Raw genomic sequence first — 16,475 nt, 5'->3', positions numbered from 1 at the left:
ACACAAAAAACAGTAAATGCGTGTATATACGTTTCCTGCTGTGGTTGAAACCCAAAATGGCCAGGATAACCATGGTAAGTGAATAATAAATTATAAATCGGAGAGAATCATATAAATCTTGATATTCCATGGATTGAGATAAAAGATAATGGCTGAAGGCACTACGCGTTTCGCGGTATTCCAACCGCTCATCTGGCACATACATCATGGGATAATTCTGCAAATTATGTAGAAGAAAAAAAAAATATATGATTTAAATTATTAGATAAAAATTGACAAGGTAATTTGATTGTTATAATTAATTTCAATGCTGGGCGTCCAACTCACGTCTGCATCAGCGGGCCAGTAAAACGGCATCGGGGGTCCGCAAAAAGAGCCGCAGTGCATAGCCACCGAGGCAGCCTGCGGGGAAGGTAACCACCACAGGCACTTCCAGGGTGGGTAGATGCAATGCCTGTGAAGTAGATGCAAATATCTCATGATACAAATAAAGTTGCCGTTCCTTGTTGATGATCACGGAGCTCAGATTTTTCTTGGATGTGGTGATGAGATCTCCAACACCCCCCCCAGCTCTGTGATGTCATCATGGGGGAGGGGGGAAGAGGACTCCAGTGACAACCTGTGAAGCTCTGGTGACCTCCATGCCCAAGAGGGTGAAGGCAGTGCTGGAAAATAATGGCGGCCACACAAAATATTGACACTTTGGGCCCAATTTTGGAGATTTTCACTTAGGGGGTGTACTGACTTTTGTTGCCAGCGGTTTAGACAATAATGGCTGTGTGTTGAGTTATTTTGAGGGGACAGGAAATTTACACTGTTATACAAGCTGTACACTCACTACTTTACATTGTAGACAAGTGTCATTTCTTCTGTGTTGTCACATGAAAAGAGAGAAGAAATGTCACTGAGGGGTGTACTTACTTTTGTCACACACGGTAGGTCGTTGTGTAGGGCACATCTGCCCTGTAGGAATAAATCTTATAGGGAAGTCATAAAGCTGGTTGTAGAGGAGTTTTGTAAGTTTAACCTCCAGGTAAGTCTATAATAAGAGTTACCTGTACGGTTTAGGAGATATTCCCCTTGCAGTGCGGTGCTGACTGCAGCGACGCATGCGCACACACAGGGGATTCTCGGCTGAAAGTCTGACAGACGCCAGAAATCTCCGGCACGCATGCATGACGATATCGCGGCTCCGGCCGCTCACAGCACCAGAACCGCGATACCTGAAAGACGCGGCGGGGGAACGTGTCAGCTCCCTGGGCGTGGATCGGGCGAGATGTCGGGGGGGCCTCGCTCTCAGGTAAGTATTTCATAATGAGCTCGTATGATGGATCAAAGCGTCTCTTCTCTCCCCCTCCCCCCATAGAGGTGATGGAAGATCTCTATCAGTATGTCAACCCCCTGAATGGACGTCACTCCCCCATGGTAGCCAGAGAGACCCTGGACATTGTGCTGGCCAACAAAGATGTGAGTCTACCTGGGTCAACTCCTGTGTGTGTGTGTGTGTGTGTGTGTGTGTGTGTGTGTGTGTGTGTGGGCGGGCGGGCGGGTCGGGCCTTTGGGGGGGGGGGGGGGCGGTGTGTGGGCGGGTCGTGCCTTTGGGGGGTATTCATATTGTATTGTGACTGATGGTGACTTTGTCTCCTCCAGCGGCTGAACTCCTCCATCATCTATGACAGAGATTTCTCCTACAACTTCTTCGGGTTCAAGGTGAGCTTTGTACACATTAGAGATCCGTCACTCTAATCTGTGTGCTTAGAGTTGTCATGACTGACACCCCCCCCCCCCCCCCCAACTACAAAGGGGAGCAATCCTGGGGAGCCCCCAACACCCCCTTCCACTGCAGGCAGGCGCTCCCCCCCCCCCCCCCCCCATAGAGCTCAGCCAGATTCTTCCTACATTCATCTGGAAGGTGAAGTACAGGAAAAGCTGGAATGGTGGCACTCATCCTGTGATCATTCTGTGCAGACAGCGGGGTGACGTCACACAGCTGCTCCTGCCTATGGGGGGGGGGGGGGGGCGCACAGGATGACCGAGAACCCCAGTTTGGTCTACTCTAACCCAACTCACCGTACAACCACACCAGACTCTGCATTTCCTTTTAGCCCCTCTGTTATCACGGGGTTCTAGGTGTGCTGAATGGATAAAGGGGCTCTTGACTTGGGACTGTTGTATACCTTTTACTAGATGGTTCGAGGTGTGGCTGTACCCCATTGTTCTATTGTTTGCTTTTTGAGCAACCTATTATGGGATGTATATGTGGTTTAGGTGGGAGGGGGGGGGGGATTCCTCTAACAGCTCTCTCTGCTGATTGGACGGTGTACTCATGAAGTTTGAATAGACCTGTGTCCTGTTACTGGTGGAGGTGAAGTCTACCCCATTCATGTTCCAGCTTTGCAGCCAAACGAGTCCTGCCTGGTTCTTGGTAGTAATGTGCGGCTATAATATCTGATATCTGTTTTCATTCATACTGGAGGAAGCGGTATATGATGGAATCGCTCAGGCGGTGTGTGGATTTTCCGTTAAAAAGCTTTAAAAGCCTTTCCAACTCCTCAGATTAGCTTTGGCGAGGAGCTTTTTTATTCTAGAATATTCTTCTCACTCCGAGGTTTGTGGTGCTATGTCACATGCGTGGTGTGATCGCGGTTTACACATACGCACCCTGCGGTTGTATTTGTGCTGCTTCTTCCCATTCACACATCTAACAAGAGTGCAGCTGCCATCTCTCGCCCCACTGGCGGATGTGTCTTGGGTGTCTGTAAGGGCCCGGGGCCGCAGGAGGGGGGGGTACCACACGGCTGGCTCTGTAATTCTGATGGGCAGCTATGGAGCCAACACATCGTTTTCACTGTGAAGCCGGCTCTACAAAACACGCTACTGCCCCATCAGCCTGTGATTAAAGGTTCACCCTTTGGTCATGCATAGTACGTACAGTGGAGCTCAGGGCCGCCCTGTTGGTTGGATGGAAGGTTGTCAGAGCTCAGCACACACACTCTACAATCTGATTGTACAATCTGTGGTCTCTGATAAGACCCGTCCTGTTCTTCCAACAAAGGAAGGAAAATCCGATATATAAGGTGTTTTCCACCAATCCTTGTGAGAGGACAGCAGTGTCACCGTAGTAATAATCCCTCCATACTGCAATCAGCACTGGGGGGGGGGGGGACTGCTGCGGAGACACCGCTGTTCTCTGAGATACCAGTAATGGTGGGGGCAGCCTCTAGGATGTGGGGGGGGGGATTGAAGTGTTTTCCTGTCACCTGATCTTCTCACTTCTCTTCCAGACTCTGGAGCGTTCCTATTTGTTGAAGATAGATGGGAAAGGTATGTTAGTGTGGGAGTCACATGATCCTCTCTCTGCTCTTCCTGATTGGCTGTTCATGAGGATAATGTGATGTGTCTGTGTCCTATGTTGGGGGTTCAGTAGTTTTGGGGTTGTGTTCTCTTATACTGATCATGTAACATCTCTCCCCCTCCCAGTGATGGATGATGGGGGGGTGGGGGGGGGGTCCTGTGGGGCTCTGTGGTGGCTGTTGGAGGGGGGGGCAGGGGCTCTGTGGTGGATGTTGGGGTTCAGTAGTAGAGGTTGTGGTGTTCTTATACTGAACATGTATATCTCCCCCCCCCCCCCCCCCAGTGGCGGAGCGCCCCCAGCACATGCCAGTGGCGGATGATGGGGGCGGGGAGTTGGGGGTTCAGTAGAAGAGCGGGGGGACGGGGTTTCTTATACTGATCATGTATATCTCCTCCCAGTGGCAGAGCGCCCCCAGCCACAATGCTGATGAGGGTGTCAGTTCTGTGGTGGATGTTGGGGGTTCAGTAGTAGAAATCGGGGGGGGGGGGGGGGCGGGCTTCTCATACTAATCATATGTATATCTCCCCCTCCCAGTGGCGGAGCGCCCCCAGCACATGCCAGTGTCGGTTCTGTGGTGGTTGTTGGAGGGGGGCTCTGTGGTGGATGTGGGGGGTGCAGTAGTACAAGCGGGGGCGGGGTTTCTTATACTAATCATGTATATCTCCCCCCCCCCCTCCCAGTGGCGGAGCGCCCCCCAGCACATGCTGATGAGGGTGTCAGTTCTGTGGTGGATGTTGGGTGGGGGGGGGGTGGATGTTGGGATTTCAGTAGTAGAAATCGGGGGGCTTCTCATACTGATCATGTATATCTCCCCCTCCCAGTGGCGGAGCGCCCCCAGCACATGCTGATGAGGGTGTCAGTTCTGTGGTGGATGTTGGGGGGGGGGGGGGGGGGGGGTGGCTCTGTGGTGGATGTCGGGGGTTCAGTAGTAGAAATTGGGGGGGCTTCTCATACTGATCATGTATATCTCCCCCTCCCAGTGGCGGAGCGCCCCCAGCACATGCTGATGAGGGTGTCAGTTCTGTGGTGGATGTCGGGGGTTCAGTAGTAGAAATTGGGGGGGCTTCTCATACTGATCATGTATATCTCCCCCCTCCCAGTGGCGGAGCGCCCCCAGCACATGCTGATGAGGGTGTCGGTTGGAATCCATAAGAACGACATTGAATCCGCCATAGAGACGTACAATCTGCTGTCGGAGAGATGGTTCACCCACGCCTCCCCCACTCTCTTCAATGCCGGCACCAACAGACCCCAACTCTCCAGGTATGGATGACTCTCACTGACACCCTTCTGTTTCTAAAAATACTAGTGCCTGGCTCTGAAAACGTTACTTTCAGGATCGGACTCAGAGCAAGCATGTAGTCAGGGAAGTCGCCTGTAAGTCATGTTGACAGTGTTTAGGCCTGAAGTGCATCATGGGAAGGGGTCACCTGTGGCGCCCCCTATATCTGAAAGCGTCGGGTATTTTGCAGAGGCTGCAGTGGAGTAAGCTGCACTTCTAAGGATGTCGTTTTGTAAATCCTGTTAATGCAAGGCTCTCAATTTAGTTTGGTGGGGGGGAGGGGGTGGTATAATTGTGAATTGTGGCTCATCTCCTCCTGTTGTCTTGCAGCTGTTTCCTCCTGTGTATGAAGGATGACAGCATTGAGGGGATTTATGACACACTGAAGCAATGCGCTCTCATCTCCAAATCTGCGGGTGGGATTGGTGTCGCCGTCAGCTGCATCCGAGCCACTGGAAGTTATATTGCCGGGGTGAGTGTGACATGAGAGGGAATATGGGGGGGAGGGGGGGTGTTGTGGGGGGTCAGAGTGACCTCAACAAAACCTTTCCCTGAACTGATAAAACCTGTGTGTGCACATTGCATGACTCCAATACAGTCACATGTAAACCACAACCAGACATGTTGGTGTTCTCTGTGGTCACCGACCCTTCTACTGAGAACTTGTCTCTCTATACATTACTATAACTACAGGTTCCTTCCATGTGACATGACCTACAGAGTCCTTCATAACAACCCATCACCATAAAAAAAAAAAAATCGTAGTTAGTTTTATAATAGAGGGAGGTGTGGCAGTTGGGTTTGGGGAGGGGAGGGACTCTGGGTCGGGTTTGGGGAGGGTCTCTGGGTCGGGTTTGTGGCGAGGGTCTCTGGGTCGGGTTTGTGGCGAGGGTCTCTGGGTCGGGTTTGTGGCGAGGGTCTCTGGGTCGGGTTTGTGGCGCGGCGAGGGTCTCTGGGTCGGGTTTGTGGCGAGGGTCTCTGGGTCGGGTTTGTGGCGCGGCGAGGGTCTCTGGGTCGGGTTTGTGGCGAGGGTCTCTGGGTCGGGTTTGTGGCGAGGGTCTCTGGGTCGGGTTTGTGGCGCGGCGAGGGTCTCTGGGTCGGGTTTGTGGCGCGGCGAGGGTCTCTGGGTCGGGTTTGTGGCGCGGCGAGGGTCTCTGGGTCGGGTTTGTGGCGCGGCGAGGGTCTCTGGGTCGGGTTTGTGGGCGGCGAGGGTCTCCTGGGTCGGGTTTGTGGCGCGGCGAGGGTCTCTGGGTCGGGTTTGTGGCGCGGCGAGGGTCTCTGGGTCGGGTTTGTGGCGCGGCGAGGGTCTCTGGGTCGGGTTTGTGGCGCGGCGAGGTCTCTGGGTCGGGTTTGTGGCGCGGCGAGGGTCTCTGGGTCGGGTTTGTGGCGCGGCGAGGGTCTCTGGGTCGGGTTTGTGGCGCGGCGAGGGTCTCTGGGTCGGGTTGTGGCGCGGCGAGGGGTCTCTGGGTCGGGTTTGGCGCGGCGAGGGTCTCTGGGTCGGGTTTGGGGCGCGGCGAGGGTCTCTGGGTCGGGTTTGGGGCGCGGGGAGGGTCTCTGGGGCGGGTCTCTGGGTCGGGTTTGGGGCGGGTCTCTGGGTCGGGTTTGGGGCGCGGGGAGGGTCTCTGGGTTGGATTTATATAAAGGGATCTTTTTTTTTTTTTTTTTTTTTTTCCCCACCAGACGAACGGTAATTCGAACGGCCTGGTACCGATGTTGCGGGTGTATAACAACACGGCGCGTTATGTGGATCAGGGAGGGAACAAGGTAAGTGCGCTCTGTGTGTCACATTGCACTTCTCCTACCCCGGCTTGTGTCTGAATTGTTCCCGGAACCTTCTGTTTTTTTTTATTTATTTTTTTTGTCCTGTTAGAGGCCGGGTGCATTTGCCATCTACTTGGAGCCGTGGCACTACGACGTGTTTGACTTCTTGGATCTGAAGAAGAATACGGGCAAGGAGGAGCAGAGAGCCAGAGATCTCTTCTTTGCCTTATGGATCTTATGAAACGCGTAGAGTCCAATGAGGTAGATAAATGCTCCTCAGCTTACTCGGTACTAGGGCAGTGATGGCGACCCTTTGCACATCCAGATGTTTTTGGAACTACATTTCCCATGATGCTCATGCACTCTGCAGCGCAAGCTGAGCATCATGGGAAATGTAGTTCCAAAAACATCTGGGGTGCCAAGGTTCGCCATCACTGGTATAGGGCGATTCTCAGTGCCTAAAATGTGTCTCGTCTTCTCTTCATAGGATTGGTCCCTGATGTGTCCCCACGAGTGTCCTGGGCTGGAGAATGTTTGGGGGGAGGAGTTTGAGAAGTTATATGAACGGTGAGTGGCGGTTTCCATGGTTCTCCCTTCCTGAATACGGTCCACATTGACCGGTCTGTGTGTTCTCCACAGGTATGAGAAGGAAGGCCGGGCACGCAAGGTCATAAAAGCACAACAGTTGTGGTACGCCGTCATAGAATCTCAGACAGAAACCGGCACGCCATACATGTTATACAAAGACGCCTGCAACCGCAAGAGCAACCAGCAGAACCTTGGCACCATAAAGTGCAGCAATCTGTGTACAGAGGGTGGTGAGTACACCAGCGAAGATGAGGTAGGTACCTTTTTTACCAGGGTGGATTGTACATGGTAAGATGGGTGGGTAATCTGTGTATGGAGGTGGTGGAGTGCTCCAGTGACGAGGAGGTAGGTACCTTTACCAGAATGGATTGGCCATAATGGGCAAGGACTCTTACTTGTTTCTGTAGATCACGTCTACATGGGACAACTGGCTATGGTAATGGTTGGAAGATGGCGGACTCGGGCCATGGAAGAGGTGTGTAGAATGCCATCTTCCATCCTTCACCCACATGAGGAGGCATTCTACACACCTCTTCCATGGCCCACATCTGCCATCATCCATCCATTACCACAGAGGAGGCATTCTACACACCTCTTCCATGGCCCACGTCTGCCATCATCCATCCATTACCACAGAGGAGGTATTCTACACACCTCTTCCATGGCCCGAGTCCGCCATCTTCCATCACCACAGAGGAGGTCTTCTACACACCTCTTCCATGGTCCCAGTCTGCCATCTTCTATTACCACAGAGGAGGTCTTCTACACACCTTCCATGGCCAATGTCTGCCATCTTCCATTACCACAGAGGAGGTATTCTACACACACCTCTGCCATCTTCCATTACCACAGAGGAGGTATTCTACACACACCTCTGCCATCTTCCATTACCACAGGGGAGGTCTTCTACACACCTCTTCCATGGCCCACGTCTGCCATCATCCATCCATTACCACAGAGGAGGTCTTCTACACACCTCTTCCATGGCCAACGTCTGCCATCTTCTATTACCACAGGGGAGGTAGACTTGGGCCATGGAAGAGGTGTGTAGCAGACCTCCTCCAGTCTCAGCTCTTTGGATTATTTGTATTTTGTGGTTGGTGGACATTAGACTTCAGAAAGCAGTCAGCCCATTGTAGGACACCAGTTGTGACTGGCGGAATTTTGCCCGGCCCTACACTTGTATAAATGTAGACTATTTCTTTACTTTGGGACGTGTTCTGCAGTTTTTACCCATCACAGAATGTCCTCTGTAACCTTTTTTTGTGGTTTCCAGGTGGCGGTGTGTAATCTGGCCTCCCTCGCCCTGAACATGTATGTGACCTCCGATCGCACGTTTGACTTTAAGAAGCTGGCGGACGTCACCAAAGTCATAGTCCGGAACCTGAACAAGATCATCGAGATTAACTTCTACCCAGTTCCTGAGGTAAGCCTTGTCCCCCCTGTCCCTCGTCTTTCCCTGCCCCTCATCCCCCCTGTCCCTCATCCCTTGTCCCCGTCATCCGTTTTCTGTACTCAGTGTTGTATCTTGTGTCTGACGGCAGGCGGAAAAATCCAACAAGAGGCACCGTCCTATCGGGATTGGAGTTCAGGGTCTGGCAGATGCCTTCATCCTCATGCGGTACCCATTTGAGAGCCCAGAAGCCCAATTACTGAACAAACAGATCTTTGAGACGATTTATTATGCTGCCCTGGAGTCCAGCTGTGATCTGGCCAAGGAGCTCGGGCCCTATGAGACCTACCAGGGGAGCCCCGTCAGCAAAGGGGTAAGACATGCTCTCTTCAGGGAGGAGGAGCTTCCTGCCTCCTCCAATGATGGCTCAATGTCTCCTCCTCTCTCTCTCTCCTCAGATCCTGCAGCCGGATATGTGGAATGTCACCCCAACCGAGCTCTGGGATTGGCCGACTCTGAGAGAGAAGATTGCCAAGTAAGTTGCCAAATCCCTCCGAGGGTGGAGCGCCCGTACCCTGTTTTCATTCACTGACCAAATTGTATCCCTTTACAAGAGTGTATGTGCCCCCCCCCCCCCCCGTGTAGGGCTGGGTGTGTACTCGTGCCCCCTCATGTTGGGCTGGGTATGGGGTGTGTACTCGCGCCCCCCGTCGGTTTCTTTGCTAGTAAAGGTGGTGGTCTCGGACTTTGCAGGCACGGTGTTAGGAACAGTTTGCTGGTCGCTCCCATGCCGACTGCATCCACCGCACAGATCCTGGGGAACAACGAATCCATCGAGCCATACACCAGCAACATCTACACCCGCAGAGTCCTGTCCGGGGAGTTTCAGGTAAGGAGGGGCTTCTGTAATCCAATACTTGGGTTCCGCTGTGATGTCATACACTCGCACATGCAAGATCCCTCTGTGATGTCATGCAATCTGCTCCCACCCCCCCCCCACCTAGATTGTGAACCCTCATCTACTGAAAGACCTGACGGAACGTGGCCTGTGGAACGAGGATATGAAGAATCAGATCATCTCCTGCAATGGCTCCATACAGGTAATGCCTCCATAGGGATCTGTGTGCCGGGAGTAGATGATCCCACAGATCACTGACTGATCTTCCCTCTCTGAATGCAGAATATTCCCGAAATCCCAGATGATCTGAAGGAGCTCTACAAGACGGTGTGGGAGATCTCTCAGAAGACAATCATCCAGATGGCCGCCGATAGAGGAGCCTTCATCGACCAGAGTCAGTCGCTCAACATCCACGTGGCCGAGCCCAACTACGGCAAGCTGACCAGTATGCACTTCTATGGCTGGAAGCAGGTATGTGGTCTGTACGTTTAAAGTAGAACTCCACCGGGGGCGTGGTCTGACTCAATCCATGAGCTGGGCCGACATTGGCCCGATTATGGCTTCTGAATCTGCAGCGTTGTCTCCCCTCCGATTCCCTCCTCCCCATTCAGCTGTGCAGTGACGTCACACTGATCCCCTTCTGGGTTGTCTTCTCTCTCTCTCTCTATCTCTCTCTCTCTATCTCTCTATCTCTCTATCTCTCTATCTCTCTATCTCTCTCTCTATCTCTCTCTATCTCTCTATCTCTCTCTCTCTCCCCCCCCCCCTGATGGCTCTTCTCATTCTCCTCTTTCGCCCCCCTCCTCCTTTCCTCCTTCGCCCCTCTCCCTTCAATAGATTATCTAGGAGTTCATGTCACTAATTTCTCCTCCCCCCCCCCCCCCCCCAGGGACTGAAGACTGGCATGTATTATCTCCGAACCCGCCCGGCTGCCAACCCCATCCAGTTCACCCTGGACAAGGAGAAACTGAAGGAGAAGGCGGAGCTTATCACCAAAGAGACCAATGAGGAGGAGGAGAGGGAAAGAAACAAGGCGGCCATGGTGTGCTCTCTGGAGAACCGGGACGAATGTCTGATGTGTGGATCCTAAGAGTCCAATCTCTGGGTACTGGACACTATTGCCCCCTGCTGACCGCTCTGTATACGCACACTATAGTCTGTAGTCTCTGGGATTGGGGTCTTGTGAAGTCAGTATGGGGGTGGGGGAGGGGCGGGTAGAACTGCAGTAATGAGCCCCCAACCCACCCCCCCGCTCATTCTCAAGCACTAGAATTTAATAAATTGTTTTTTGTACAAAACCACCCACTGGCTCCCTGTTCTTCATCCCAAATATATTGTGTGTGGGGGAGGGGGCTGATCCCCCAGTGTCAACCCATCCCCCTCAATATACTGTATGGGGGAGACGGGTGATCACCACTGTGACGGACCCCCATACTCAAGATGAGTCTGCCTGCCGTAAATGCTTCATCTGTCCCATAGCCCACGATCCCTCAGAGCACCACGTCATGAGCCGTAATCAATGTGGGGTGAAAACATCAGGTAACAGATATACAACCCGGGACAACCTCCCCTCCCCCTGCATTCAGCAATAAGGAACACACAGGCATTGAAACATTTGAACAATAGAGCGCCTTATCAGCAGGGAGGGTTGTTGAAGGGATTCCCCCCCCCCCCCCCCTTCTCTGCCCTGCCCCTGGTTTACATGCCAGGAACACCAAACATCCATCCCATAATATACTTCTAAGGCAGAGAGACACAACAGAACAATGGGACACAACCACACCCCAAACGATCCCAGCAAAGAGTCCAACAGCATAAAACAACACTAATAAATTTATATATATCTATATATCACACACAAACTGTCTGGGCTGACTGCCCACCATCCCTGGGGTATACAAGTGGAGACTGAAGTCCCATCCACTTTTGGCAGGTGAAAACCCCTCCAGTGCTTACACAACATGGCTGACATCCTCCCTCCTGTCTCAGTGCCGCACATATTTCTGGGGTTCTGTCGGCGGAGACCAAAGTCCCATCCACTACCACAGGAACTCCCCTTCTGTTGAGGGCGGAGGCCAGCAGCTCTTCTGCTGGTTTGCTGTGAGTGGAGGCAGCAGTCCCATCCACCGATATCCGCTCAACCTGCAGTTGTGTGTAGAGGCCACCAGTGTTCTGCCCTGTTAGCACTTCAGCGGAGGACCCCCACCTCATCCACTCCGTCTAACTGTTGGGGAGTGATGGGCCCCTGGAACTGCTGCAGAGGTCTTGGACCCTCTGTTCCGGTGGCCAGCGCTTCAGCTGGGGAAGTCTCTGGTAACCCCCAGAGATGCTGCTATTGGTGCTGGGCAGAGGTTTGCAGAGCTTTGCCCTGTTGTCGGCTTTTTGGGGTGGCAATCTCTGGAGTTTCCACTGCCGATGCTCTGAGGCGCTGCCGGACAGGCACATTCCTCTGTCCAACCTCGTCTTGTGCAGAAACGGGTTCATCCAGATGAGTTAAATCTTCATCTGCCATAAGAGCTCCGCATCCAAAGGGTGGAGGGGGGCAAAGCACAATGCTGCTCTGCCACATTGCTGATTCTTCAGCTGTGATTTCAGATCGGTCGGCTGGTACTGGATAGTTCCAGGCAAAGGGAGCCCCACCCTGGCGCTGAGCAGAGTCTAGCCGCCGTCTGTAGGCGATCTCCACCTCCCAATCCAGACACTCCAAATCTTCCCGTGCCCGCAGCACTTCCGAGACATTCCGTCTTCCCTCTCTGTGCTCCATTATTTCCTCCAAACACCACTCCAGATCACTCCCAAAGTCGGGGTCCCCGGACAGCCTCCAGTACAACAGTCCCAGGCCACCGTAGTCAAAGCCCTTCCATGGGGTGTCATCCTCTGTCCATGGGAACACTTGGACTACATACCACTGGAGGGCGCTGTATCTCTCGTCCACTCGCATCTCTGCCCAGACCAGCCTGCTTAATTCAGCTGTCCACTCCTGGTTCGGTTGTCCCCCCCCCCCCCCCAATAACAGGATTTGCACTTCATACTGTGACCAGTACCTTACATGGATGGAGGGGAGAATTTTTCCCTGGTGGTGCTGCTCATGAGCTAGCGCTTTCTTCCAGAGTTGTAGGCGGGCAGAATCGGACCATCCCAGCAGGACCTGCACTGATACCGTCCTCTGTGCTGTATCCGCATCTCTCGCAGCCTCCTGTGGAATTTCTCTTCCGTGACGGCCGGTATCTGTACCTCTTCTGCTAGCCGGACCTTGGATCCCGGCGGAGGTTTGGATGTGTTCACGGCAATGAAGAATGACCCCACCACTGCCAACCAATTGTGACGGACCCCTCCCCCATGTACTCAAGATGAGTGCCTGCCGTAAATGCTTCCTGTCCGTTACCAGCTACAGACCGAGATCCCTCAGGGCACCCCGTCATTAGCCGTAACTCCATGTAGGGTGACAACATCAGACTCTATTACTTGAGGTGATTGTACCCATATTGGAGTAATTGTGACAGAGAAAATGGAGTACTTGTCCGTGATACTCTTTTTATTTTGCACTAACATTTTTCCCAAGGCCGTCTTTCAGGACAGCCACCATAGAGACCCCGGCTCCTCCCCTTCTAGGAAACACCACCTTCCGACACAGACTTAAGCCTCAACCTCCCCTCAGTTATGGTGTTTCCTCCGGAGGGGAGCCGACGCTAGTCAGCGGGGGAGGCTGAGGCTTTTTCTTTTACCTGGAGGAGATGGGGGTCTCTGTGGTGGTCCGGGTCGGAGGACAGGATGGCCGAACGGTTCCCTGGTGGCCATTGCGGTTTTCGCCTACGCCGCGCGCTCCAGCCACCCTTGGGTGGAGGTCTGGGGGGGGGGGGGGTGGAGGTCTGGGGAGGGCTGTTTTTGATGGTGCCTGGCGCAACATGAGGCGGCTACGTTCCCCCTTGTGCAGGCGGGAGCCAGATGACGGGCAATGTCATTTCTGGTGGGGGTGGGCTTCCTTGTTACTGTACACGTGTCTTCCGTTTCCAGACGCGGTAAACTCAAACGGTGGCGCTTTCTGGCTGGTAAAGTCCTTTTCGCCCTGTACAGACAGCGGCTGGGAGACAGGACTGTGACCACTAGTGCCTGGCATGTCGGAAGCAGAAGCTTCAAGAACTGGCCCAGGAGACGGCAGCACCAGCCACTCTAAGGTAAGGTGAACACTGGAGTGGTGTTCCCTTCCTATTGTATCAGTAGCTCCACCGGTGTATTCCCTCCATGGTGGTTGGGGGGAGAGGGGGTGTGTCTGGGACCCTGGTAGTTGGTCCTGGGGGGGGCACTCCTGGTGGTCCTCTGGTCAGTGCTGGTGATTGGTGGTGCTTATTACTCATATAGACCCTATTCCTCCCCATGGGTCTAAGAAGTGTCCTTTGTGTAGGGCTTCTATGGGGGGGGGGTCTTGGTCTAAAGCACTTTGTAGGGAGTGTATAGAGGGGCTGGTGAGGGAGCAGACAGCGTAGCGTGGCCCTTGCAGGCGGCGGCGCGGGGTGTGGCCCTTGCGGCATCAGTAAGGGAACTCTCTAGCACCTTTTAGGTCATTTAAGGAGTTCTTCTCCAGTTTTCAGTTCCCTCAGACCCAGAGTAACCTTCCACCAGCACAGCAGAGGGGTCCACCTATCCCCGAGGTTATGGTCCCGGTAGGAGATAAGCCAGAGGGCTCCAGGGATGAAGATGACGCGGATAGTGCCGTCTCAGACTCCCAGGGGGAGTCCGATGAGGATACTGTGGATGAATCCAAAAGGTCCTCCCGTTTTATAAGCTTTCTTGTGAAAAAGTGGAGGATCTCTTGGGAGCCGTTCTCACCACATTAGGCATTCAAGAGGAAAGGAAGACCTTGTCCCGGCATGATCAAATGTTCAGGGGCTTGGGGGAAGAGAAGAGGGTGTTCCCAGTTCACGAGGTCCTGGTGGATGCCATCAAAGAATGTCAGGATCCAGAGTGGAAACCTTTTTTTTTTTTTCTCAAGAGCCTTGAAAGGAAGGTTTCCATTTGCAGAGGAGTGTCTGGTATGGAACACGTCACCTCGGTTAGATGCGGCATTTTTCCCAAGTGTCCAGGCATACAGATCTGGCCTTTTGAGGACATGAGGGTTCTGTCAGATCCCATGGATCGAAGGATGGATTCGCTTTTAAAGAAGGCTTGGGACTCTGGTCAGGGGAACCTGAAACCAGCCATGGTGGCCGCCACTGTGGTAGCCAGGAATATGGAATACTGGCTTACTCAGATCCAAGCCCATATAGAAGCTGGAACAGCAAAGGAGACCGTCCTCTACCTTTCCCGGGTTACTCCAAGGGAGCGGCTTATATTGCAAAATCCCCGGCCCTGACTAATCCGGCCAGGAGAGCCTTATGGCTGAAAACATGGCAGGGGGTATAGTGCATCCAGAATTTAAACTTTGTGGGATACCTCTCACGGGTGATCTATTATTTGGACCAGGGCTGGAGCCTGTGCTGGATCGGACAGCCGATAAGAAAGCCTTCCCCATTAAGAGAAAATAGGGGGGTCAGGCTAAAAAGGCTCAACTTCAAAAGAAGGTGGAGACTCCAAAAGCTGAGAAACTGAAAAAGTCCTGGGGACTGAAGGGCAAGGGCCGTGGGGGGGGGGGACTGAAGGGCAAGGGCCGTGGGGGGGGGGGGGGGGGCAGTTCTCCTGAACAGCCCAAAAAGAGCCAATGACAGGATCACGGTGGGAGCAAGGTTGGGGGGCTTCCCTTCCACAGTGGGAAAGGATCACCTCCAATCAGTTCATGCTGGGGATTATAAGGAGAGGTTATCGGTTGGAGTTCTCGGATCCCCCCCCCCCCCCCCCCCCCCAGGCTTCTGGTCACCGAGATGCCAAAGTGTGCAGAAAAGTCATGTGCTCCTCACTACAGGAGGTGGTGGCACAAAGGTGCCAGTGGGCGAGAGAGGCAGAGGCTTTTATTCCCACATCTTTGTGGTCCGCACGCCTTCGGGAAAATTTCAGGCTGGTCCTGAATTTAAAGCCTCTGAATCTCTGTCACATACAGGAGATTCCGGATGGATTCAGTGAAGGCACTGCTTCCACCAAACTGTTTCATGGCATCAATAGATTTAAAAGATGGGTATCTGCACATTTCCATCGCAGAAAGCCATCAAATATTTCTCAGGCTGGCAGTAAGAACAGCGGAAGGGGTTCTTCATCTCCAATTCAGGGCCCTTCCTTTTTTGGTCTGTCCTCTTCCCCCACCCCCCGTATCTTCACCAAGGTGATGGTGGAGGTACTGGCATTCTTAAGGCTCAGAGGCGTCTCGCTAATTGCTTATCTAGACGATCTTCTTTTGTTTGCACCGTCCTCGGAGCAACTGGTTCGAGATCTGCAGGTTACAAAAAACATCTTCGAGAACTTGGGTTGGCTCGTAAACCTGGAGAAATCCAATTTAATCCCGGCCCAAAGGGTCACCTTTCTGGGCTATGTGTTGAATTCGACAGAGCAAAAGGGTCTTTCTGGCCTTGGAAAAGATTCAGAAGATAGACAATGCAACGTTGTTCCTCCAGGGCAGTTCTCAGATTGCGGTAAGGGGAATTATGTCAGCCCTAGGCTTACTGACATCCACACTTCCAGCAGGGCAGTGGGTGGGCTACATTTTTGTCCTCTGCAACTGTTCATTTTAAGGATCTTGGACCACAGCCAGGGGTCGTTGGATTTGCTGGTTTCAGTTCCTCCTCAGGTCAAGAGGTCCCTCAGGTGGTGCATAAAGGAGATAAATCTGTCACAGGGCCTGAAGTGAGTCCTCCCGGTATCCAGGACCATAACAGATGCGAGCGGTTCAGGTTGGAGAGCTCATCTGGGCATCCAGGGTGGTGCAGGGTTCCTGGGGGAAGATGGAGGTAGTGCGGTCCTCGAACTGGAGGGAGTTGGGTGCGGTGGATCTGTCTCTCTGTCACGTACCTTACAGCGGGGTCAGACTGTTGAGGGTGGCCTCTCGCACGGTTCCGGTCTCCACGCCCCTGGAGGTGGGAACAAGGAGCATGAAGACAACGAAAGGGTGCAGGTGCCTGCAGGTGGAAGTTTGAAGACCTGGAGACGCTGGGTCCTCACGGAAGAAGAGGTGTAGACTGGTCACGGAGGTAGGCAGCGGACGTTCAGCAGGTATGCAGGAAGCACTGCGTGTCTATAACAGGCAAGGTTGGCAACTGGCGGGCAATGCGGTACA

At 53.3% G+C, this 16,475-nt stretch overlaps 1 protein-coding gene across 1 annotated transcript; it reads left to right on the top strand.

Moving 5' to 3' along the window:
* Positions 1 to 1,366: 1,366 nt before the first annotated feature.
* On the top strand, positions 1,367 to 10,578 carry LOC143958513 (ribonucleoside-diphosphate reductase large subunit-like; the record flags this gene model as incomplete). Its single annotated transcript, XM_077467822.1, is given in 17 exon segments — positions 1,367 to 1,467; positions 1,651 to 1,710; positions 3,285 to 3,324; positions 4,456 to 4,618; positions 4,968 to 5,109; positions 6,318 to 6,401; positions 6,508 to 6,631; positions 6,634 to 6,659; positions 6,886 to 6,965; positions 7,038 to 7,239; positions 8,263 to 8,412; positions 8,531 to 8,752; positions 8,838 to 8,914; positions 9,133 to 9,268; positions 9,384 to 9,479; positions 9,560 to 9,748; positions 10,167 to 10,578. Coding segments are annotated over 17 exon segments (2,093 nt in total), but the record flags the coding sequence as incomplete, so codon positions are not given.
* Positions 10,579 to 16,475: the final 5,897 nt, after the last annotated feature.

Source organism: Lithobates pipiens, unplaced genomic scaffold, assembly GCF_037356315.1.
Source record: "Lithobates pipiens isolate NorthernLeopardFrog02 unplaced genomic scaffold, aLitPip1_a1.2 Scaffold_106, whole genome shotgun sequence".
Classification (NCBI taxonomy): domain Eukaryota; kingdom Metazoa; phylum Chordata; class Amphibia; order Anura; family Ranidae; genus Lithobates; species Lithobates pipiens.
Note: the sequence above shows the minus strand (reverse complement) of the source record. Positions and strands in the feature narration are given on the sequence as shown.